The sequence below is a fragment of the Mercenaria mercenaria genome, chromosome 3 (assembly GCF_021730395.1).
Source record: "Mercenaria mercenaria strain notata chromosome 3, MADL_Memer_1, whole genome shotgun sequence".
Lineage (NCBI taxonomy): Eukaryota > Metazoa > Mollusca > Bivalvia > Venerida > Veneridae > Mercenaria > Mercenaria mercenaria.
The window spans coordinates 19,763,510-19,773,283 of record NC_069363.1 but is presented as its reverse complement, the minus strand read 5'-3'; the positions used below and the strand labels follow the sequence as shown (position 1 = coordinate 19,773,283).

The 9,774-nt window shown below is 37.1% G+C and overlaps 1 protein-coding gene across 2 annotated transcripts in view; it reads right to left on the bottom strand.

Moving 5' to 3' along the window:
- Positions 1–707: 707 nt before the first annotated feature.
- The window catches only part of LOC123525329 (nuclear inhibitor of protein phosphatase 1-like), a 30,010-nt gene continuing 20,943 nt past the window's right edge, over positions 708–9,774 (bottom strand). For both annotated transcript variants that reach the window (XM_045304296.2, XM_053537956.1), the window contains 2 exons: positions 8,044–8,108; positions 708–5,539 (listed from right to left, as the gene is read on the bottom strand). In XM_045304296.2, the coding sequence (XP_045160231.1) occupies positions 5,210–5,539; positions 8,044–8,108 (395 nt within the window). In that variant the 3' untranslated portion in view covers positions 708–5,209. The remainder of the gene's footprint in view (positions 5,540–8,043; positions 8,109–9,774) is intronic.

Sequence of the window (9,774 nt, the reverse complement as noted above, 5' to 3'; positions counted from 1 at the left end):
CAGACATGCGCACCATCACATAACTTACGATTTTGATACGGGCATATAAAAATAGACACAACATTTTGACATCTTCTTCTTTTATTCTTGAAGAAGTAGGTAATGAAAAAACAAGAGCTGTCTCCATAGGATGACACATGCCCCCGATGGCACTTTGAATGAATAGTTATGGCCGATGTTAAGAGTTTAGGACCTTTGACCTACGGAGCTAGGTCTTGCGCGTGACACGTCGTCTTACTGTGTCACACATTCATGCATAGTTATTTTAAAATCCATGCATGAATGACAGATATGGACCGGACATGCCCATCAATGCACTTTCATGAAAAATGACCTTCAACGTCTAAGTGTGACCTTGACCTTTGAGCTATGGACCTGGGTCTTGCGTGTAACACGTCGTCTTACTGTGGTACACATTCATGCCAAGTTATTTGAAAATCCATCCATCGATGACAAAGATATGGACCGGACACGACCATCAATGCACTATCCTTTAACGTCTAAGTGTGACCTTGACCTTTGAGCTACGAACCTGGGTCTTGCGCACGACACGTCGTCTTACTGTGGTACACATTCATGCCAAGTTATTTGAAAATCCATCCATCGATGACAAAGATATGGACCGAACACGAAAATTGCGGACAGACCGACAGACGGTTCAAAAACTATATGCCTCCCTTCGGGGGCATAAAAAGACAACTAATATATTTCACACATAAAAGATATTTAATTTCAATTTCGTAATTGTAAACAATTGCATTCCATAATTATGAACATCTTGATGCATCAAAGTACTTTGAAAACACTCAATGATTCCTGATAAAAATTACAGATGTGCATTCCAAGTTCAACAAGAGCTGTCTCCGTAGGATGACATGCCCCCGATGGCACTTTGAATGAATAGTTATGGCCGATGTTAGAGTTTAGGACCTTTGATCTACGGAGCTGGGTCTTGCGTGCGACATATCGTCTTACCGTGTCACAAATTCATGCATGGTTATTTTAAAATCCATGCATGAATGACAAAGATATGGACCGGACATGCCCATCAATGCACTATCATGAAAAATGATCTTTAACGTCTAAGTTTGACCTTGACCTTTGAGCTACGGACCTGGGTCTTGCGCACTGCACGTCATCTTACTGTGGTACACATTCATGCCAAGTTATTTGAAAATCCATCCATCGATGACAAAGATATGGACCGGACACGCCCATCAATGCACTATCCTTTAACGTCTAAGTGTGACCTTGACCTTTGAGCTACGGACCTGGGTCTTGCGCACTGCACGTCGTCTTACTGTGGTACATATTCATGCCAAGTTATTTGAAAATCCATCCATCGATGACAAAGATATGGACTGGACACGCCCATCAATGCACTATCCTTTAACGTCTAAGTGTGACCTTGACCTTTGAGCTACGGACCTGGGTCTTGCGCACTGCACGTCGTTTTACTGTGGTACACATTCATGCCAAGTTATTTGAAAATCCATCCATCGATGACAAAGATATGGACCGGACACGAAAATTGCGGACAGACTGACAGACTGACAGACCGACAGACAGACAGACGGTTCAAAAACTATATGCCTCCCTTCGGGGGCATAAAAATATCATCATGTATTTATGACCCATTCCAGAGTTTTGTCCTCTTTCTAGGTATATCTTGAATTAAACAAATACAAATTGGCGTAATTAAAAAGAACTGTGTACTGTCATACAGAAAAAATAAATATACGACTTGATAAAATTCCAGTTGAAAGATATCGATATTTTAACAGCTATGTAAATAAGATGGTCCTAGATTGTTCACCCGAGTTTTATAGCGTGCTTGAACAATTATTTTGGTGGGTCGCAAATGGACAATATGTGAAATTATTTTGAAATCTGGCTAATGATTTCAGACAAGGTTTTTAAATTTTACACCACAGCAGAATGATATGGAAGAAATTGATAAAAGGCACATTCGTCTGATTTTTTTTAAAACTAGGCTTTACACACAGCTATATAGAGAAAAATAACCTTCCCCCTTGTGGCTATGTTTCTTTTTTTAACAATTCACCATGGCTTGAGGTAACTGGGTAGAGGGTCATCCGAGACACATTGCTATGAAATTATTTTGAAACTGAGTCAGCAGTTTCAGACAAGATTTTTCCATATACAATGCACCTATACAGAATAAAATAGCCTGCCTTTCTAAAACATGTTCATTTAACAAATCAATATGGCTTGCTGCTGTGAAAAAATATTTTGGAATCATGCCAGTGGTTTCTGAAATTTTTAAAAAGTTTTTCCCACTGGTTGCCACAGCAACAAGAATTCTGCATGGATGACTGAAGAAATATGAAAGCGTACAACCCAAGGAAGTGGTCTGGTTGAAACTGACTTGGTGGTTTAGGAGGACATGTTTTTTAAATAAATTGTGGGTGACTGACGTCTTCTACCCAATGATCCTAAAAACTCACCATCAGCTAAAAAACAAACCATATAACATTGATGATAACGCATAGTGAGAACATAATTATTAAGAATACACAAATAAAAAAAAAATTAAGTGAGGAACAAAAATATCTGCTAAAAAATATATGGTGACTGATAAACACAAACTTTACTGGTGGTAATAAGATTAAGGTTCCATACTTCATATCATTTGCCACATACCAGCATTTGAGCCCTAAATGCTTTTTGAACTGAACACAATAGGTTGTATATAATCTTGCATTTCTCCAACCAATGTAGGAGAAAAGTCAATAGAATTATTGTATTTTCATAGACTTTCTCACTTATCATTATTTCTTTAACAACAAAAATGTGTCTGAAGACATCAGTAACCTTTACATGACAAAGAACTTACTTTTCTCATGTTTTTAAAAAAAAAAAAACAGGTCACTCAACATTTTTTGGGAGAGAAGTGACCTTTGCTGTAAACACTGATGGGCAGATTTTTATCAAATGCTGCCATGAAGTACAACAAGAGCTGTCAAGGACAGAAACGTTCAACTATTCAATAGCCTTGTCAATTAAATGAATATTATAGTTTAAAAAAATGGCATAATTTTGTAAAAAAACAAAGCAGAGTTATGAAACCTTTAAAGTATATGTCAGTAAGTTCATCACAGTAGATATGTGTGTTAAGTTTCAATCCTTTCCCATTTGTAGGTACTGAGATACTAGCTGACATAGAAAAACTTAAAAAATTGGCAAGTCAAAAAACGGGCATAATTTCGTAAAAATTCAATGTTGAGTTATGGAAACTGTGCATTTCAAGCCAGATCATCATAGTGAACAAGTGTGTGAAGTTTCAATTTATTCTCATCCGTGGGGACTGAGAAACTAGCTTACATACAAAATCCAGATGCCTATGCAGACACTAATCAATGTTGATGAATGGGTGAGTCCAACAGTTCTATCTATTCTTCGAATAATTGAGCTAAAAAAAAGAGATGTCAGAAAAGTATTCCATGGCACTTAGAAAGACAAACAAAATGAACCGGTAAGATATGGACTTTGTATGATATATAAACAGATTTTCAAATTTTTCACTGCAACTGTGACGAAGTGGCTTTAATTACAATGTTGACCAAAGGTTTCTTACCATTCAAAATAGCATGATAGTGCAATTTAAAATGTAGTATATGAATGAGACTAGATGGTTTACTTAAAATTTCTACCTCAAAAGCTGCCGTAGTTTCTTGTTCTCAAGTACAAACCTACTGGTGGAAAATGATGTGCAAATACATGTAATTTCCTTCCAATACACACCAGAAAGTAAACATTTCTAGTTGCCTACCTAAACTTCAGTACATAAACTTCATTTAGTACAATATAAAATAACTTTTTGAGGGTTTAACAGTTTCAGTAGGCTGACAATATTCGTTAATCCATGTCCTGGTTTATCTTTACAGTAAAATTCTTAATGAGTAATCCCATATACATGTATTCCCAAAAAGCTACGTACATTAAATGTAGTGTTTAACTAGGTGATTTTGTCACAAAAACATGTCTCCCCCTATGTATACCTTTAGTTCTGGTCGCCATTTTGTGCAGCGCAGCGGAACGTGTGGGCGATATGCACAACTAGGCTTGGTACTGATCACTCCTGTGAAGTTTCGTCGAAATCAAGCCAGCAGTTTGACCTGGGAAAGCTGGACAAGATTTTCCTATTTTTAGCTCTTGCGGCCATTTTGTGCAGCGAGGCTGAATGTGCCGGCAAAATGCATAACTAGGCTTGGTACTGATCACTCCTGCGAAGTTTCGTCAAAATCTGGCCAGCAGTTTGACCTGTGAAAGCCGGACAAGCTTAATGCAGACAGACGGCGAAGGCAAAAACAATATGTCTCCCCCCATCTATGGGGGAGACATAATTCAGAGATTATTCATAAGCTCAATGGTGGAATGTCAACTGACTTCTAGGGACTTGAGGATCCATTATTTTACAACTTTCAAAAAGAATAGTTCAGCACTGACTTTCTTTTCCATGTACCACAGCTGCAGTTTATTTCAATTCCTATCAATAGTTGCTAAGATGGTGCAAACATTTGAAAATTTAAATTACAGAAATTATTTGTGACAGAAGTTCATTCTTGCTCTCTGCAATTCCTCTTACTGTTCCCTATCTGCTTCTATTTAAAGTTTCACTGCAACATTTCAGAAGTTTTGAAGTTATGCTCCCAACCAGGAAAGTGTGACAGACAGACAGACAGACAGAGCGATCACTATCAGGTCACCCTTCGGGCAGCATAAGAATCACATTACTTCTTGGAAAGATACAGGCTTCTATTAACACATACTAGGAATAATGTATAAATTTCTTATGATACACACTAATGTTATCAACTGAACAACTCATTTTGTACACTCAAGAAGAGCTCTTTATTCAGGATATCACTTATTCTCTCAATGAGCAATATTGCAACTTCACCAAAACATTAGAAGACCAAAATCTGACAATCTACTTAATCGGGAAAGTGTAGCTCAAATATCTTACAGTTGTTAACTTTCCCAATTCTAAGTACAGCCTTCACCTTTCTTTACAGCAATATTTAGCTATAAGCAGAGCAACATGTCAACAGTGCATTCTTGTCACCTCTGGAAATGTTGGCATGCTATCTTATGTCTCATTCTCCTCAAAAAGGAGGTAACGCTCCTGCCTTCCATATGTATAAACTGTAAAAATTATAAAATCACAAACACAACATTGTAAATATCATACAAGAAATGAATGTGTAGGTTTCTTTCCTGGCCATGCTTCTTTTGCATATTTCTTTTTCTTTGGTTCCTTTGAAATGTCTTCTGCTGTCATAGTCACTGATGGCATAGGATTTATTTGTGGAACCACAATTTCTTCATTGACATCTGGTGCCAGGTTTGGTAATGGCACCCCAAGTTTTGCTGCCATACTGAATGAACTAGCTGCTGTTAATCCAGATCCCGGCACATTGTCATATAAACTTTGAGAATATGAGAAACTTTGTAAACGTTTTGTAATGTTGTCTGTCATTGAACCTTGCTGTAACCCATGCTCTATTTTTGGCCGCTGTAATGTAAGAAAAAGGTCGATAATATGTCTTTATTTTAAACAGGATATCAAAAGATGTTTGTATAATGCTTTGTATAAAGTAACTTGTATCTGCATAAATGTTCAACCAGTGGTCAGTCATGAAATATACTCCTAGAAATAACTTGAAATCCACATAAAAATCAAATGACAAACTCGGTCATTAATAGTAGGTAACTGATATCAAAAGCAACTTGAAAATGCAACAGTGATACCAGAATCTGTCTGAACTGACAAGACCATGTTGTGGGGGTATATGTCACTCCTGTGACAATTCTAGTTTTGAAGAGTATAATTATATCAACAGATGTACAGTCTTTTCTTAGGCTTCTATTTAAAAGCAATACATGGCAATTCTTATTATAAAATACAAAGTAGCTAGTGGGTCAGGATGAACAGGTGTCCCTGAAAATTCCCTTTTAAGGTTCAAATTCATTTCAATGTAAAGAACCATTTTAATATAAAGCATTTCTTTTTAATGTTGATTCACGCTAAAGTAAATGAAGTCATATGACATCTTTCCCTGCTTTTGACAATGGCAAGACCACCTACAGGTGCCTGGGCAGAACCACTGAGCTTTCATATACAAACTGGACAGCTTTCCCAGCTTTTGACAATGGCAAGACCACAGACAGGCACCTGGGCAGAACCACCGAGCTTTCATATACAAACTGGACAGCTTTCCCAGCTTCTGACAATGGCAAGACCACAGACAGCTGCCTGGGTAGAACCACTGAGCTTTCATATACAAACTGGACAGCTTTCCCAGCTTTTGACAATGGCAAGACCACAGACAGGCACCTGGGCAGAACCACCGAGCTTTCATATACAAACTGGACAGCTTTCCCAGCTTTTGACAATGGCAAGACCACAGACAGGCACCTGGGCAGAACCACCGAGCTTTCATATACAAACTGGACAGCTTTCCCAGCTTTTGAAGGCAGAACAGACAGGCACTGGCAGAACACGACTTCATATACAAACTGACGCTTTCCAGCTTTGACATGGCAAGACCACAGACTGCGGGCAGAACCACCGAGCTTTCATATACAAACTGGACAGCTTTCCCAGCTTTTGACATGGCAAGACCACAACAGGACTGGGCAGAACCACGAGCTTCAATACAAATGACAGCTTTCCAGCCTTGACAATGGCAAGACCTACAGAAGGCACACTTAGGCAGAACACTGAGCTTTCATATACAAACTAGACTGCTTTCCAGCTTTTGACAATGGCAAGACCACAGACAGTGCCTGGCAGAACCACTAAGCTTTCATATACAAACTGGACAGCTTTCTCACATGAATAATTCTATAACCTGAATGAAGTTTCAAACCCACAACGTGAGAAGTTGGTGGTTCAAAGTCAGAAACCTTAGCCACAGAAGCCCCATAAATTATTTACATATTAAGCCAATCTGACGAGGATGTACTGATATGTGCCACTCTTCTTAAATAAGCTTCCTTTGCAGATTCAGACCTCAGAGCAGTTACTGCTGAGAAGTAATCTTGGCAAGAATGGTGAGGAAGTCAACAAATACATGTATATACTTCCAGAAATATTTTCCAAGTCCAAACATAACCTTCCTATACTTGCAACTTTATAAACTATTATCATGTTGAGTCATAACATAACACTTAATCATAAAAAGAAACAGAGGAAATTGCATACCGTATTTTCCCGAATTAAGGCCCCCCCCCCCTCTAATTAACGCCCCCACCCGTTTTGGAGGGGAAAAAAAGTCAACAAAAACGAAAAAAAATCACCTACCTCATTTTTATAAGTCCACATAATAAGTAATTTACAGTAAGCATCCAATGTATTAAGAATTAAACACACTTTTAAACAGTACATGTACCGTAAATCCAAAACGTTTATACTAAGTACGGTACATATCCAATCATCAAATAGAAAATTAAACGGTAAATCCATTTTTGACTTGTTTTTGCACCACCCGCGCACAAGCTTCCTGTCGACTTTAAACAAATTTGCGGCAAAGTGTTAACCTTTTCTTCGGCAGTTTTAATAACTTTTAATTTAAAAGCCGGCATATAAGCAGCGTGTCAAACCACAGACATTGTGTATTGCTACCCGCATGTACTAAGGAAAATATTATCGGAGTACACAGCTGTTTGGGTATGATAACGTAATGTGTAATGTCGCGAGCATGTCACGGAATACATGGGGTACCGTATTTAAATGCATAATTTTAAGACACACTGCATTAAATTGGATGCCAAATAATTACGTTTTGGGGGAATTAAACAACACAGAAACACTTTACAGTTGGTTTGAACGATGTTTTTAAGTTTTGTAAAAATTTTACTTTTTTATCTTTTTACCTCAAATGAACTCAAATGAACTCTTTGGAAAATGTAACGCCCCAAGGGGCGTTTATTCGGGAAAATACAGTAATTATATGCTTTATATCTAAAACCGAACCAAAGAAAGATATGAAAATTACAAAATCAATTGTTACCCACCTTTGTGGCTATTACATGTGTTGATACAAGATTTCTGAACTTCCCAATAGATGGATCCACATCCTCTGTAATACAATTTGAACAGTAAAAGTGAATAAAATATTGTAAATATGACCAAGACATATTCATTACCAGAGTAAAGTGTTGCTATACGATATACATTTCTTGACTTTTCATGAAGAGAAAATGTAAATCAACTACATCTTTTAATGGGGAGGAAAAACGGTCTTCATCAAACTGCAAAAGTGAGTTACTGTTTACCATCATTATCAGCTCTACATCTAGGAGACTGACAGAACATAAACCATCGAACTGTATGTCAATCAAGTAAACTACAGTATGCATTCTATTAAGACACTTTTAGCATCCCCCAATCCCCTAAAAAAAATCAATGCAGAATAATCAATTTGTTATAAAAAGCTGTTCTCTTTAAAAACTGTTTAAAATATTTTTAGTTTATACTAATTTATTTTAGCTCCATTGTGATGAAAGCTTCAAGCTTATTTGCAACACTCTCAAGTCAGCTTCCTGGAAAAACCAGTACTGGTGTCATATGAGAAGGCGTGGTTGTGACCCCTGACCCCCGGGTTGAGCAGCCGACACCTTAACCACTAGACCACAGCTCCCCCTTATCTTTTTGCTATAGGTTTATCAGAAACCGCAGATATAACAATCATATTTTGCTGGTCCCAAGGGACTTCACAATAATAGGAGTTTACTGTTCTAATTAAATGTTTAGACTCTGCCTTATGTCACTCAAAATGAAATGCTGATATGGCTTCCATACATGTAATTTCAATCAATTTAAATTTCAAATTTCTCTCAAACAGTGAATACCGTCAAAAATGAGTAACTGGTCAGAGACTACCAATTCAAACAAGAGCACCGCCTATGGGTGCCATCGCTCGTCTGCAAGTGCTGCACAATATGTAAGAAAATACTTTAGTTCAGATTTATTAAGTACAAAAAGGGCCATAATTTCAACAAAATGCATATCAGAGTTATGGTTCTTGGCCTATATAGGCACCTAATGATGTTAAACAAGTGTGCAAAGTTTCAAAGCTTTACCTCTTATAGCTTTTGAGAAAAGATGGACCTAAACAAAAACTTTAACCAAGAAACTCAATTTTTCTAAGTACAAAAACAGCCATAATTCTGACAAAATGCATATCAGAGTTATGGTTCTTGGCCTACACAGTCAACTAATGATGCTAAGCAAGTGTGCAAACTTTCAAAGCTGTATTTCTTATAGTTTTTGAGAAAAGGTGGACCTAAACAAAACTTTTAACCAAGAAACTTAAATTATAAGTACAAGAAGGGCCATAATTTTGACAAAATGCAAATCAGAATTATGATTCTTGGCCTACTAAGTCATCTAATGATGATAAACAAGTGTGCAAAATTTTAAAGCTGCAGCTCTTATAGTTTTTGAGAAAAGGTGGACCGAAACAAAAATTTTAACCAACGCCGATGAGAAAGTGATGACAATACCTTGTATACTTGGGAATAAGGTAATGTTTGTCCGTACTGATTGGTCAGTCATGTAAACAAACCCAAGAAGTGATTATATTTTTCAAAATAGAGATTCTTTATTGCATTTATAGAATGTTACCGGTAGTCTGGTATTGTACATTTTGACAAAATTTGCTATATTTTATTCTTATTGAAAAAAAGTTTTATTAAACCAATTTCTCCTGCCATGCCAACATGTAAAGGGGGTAATCTTATTCA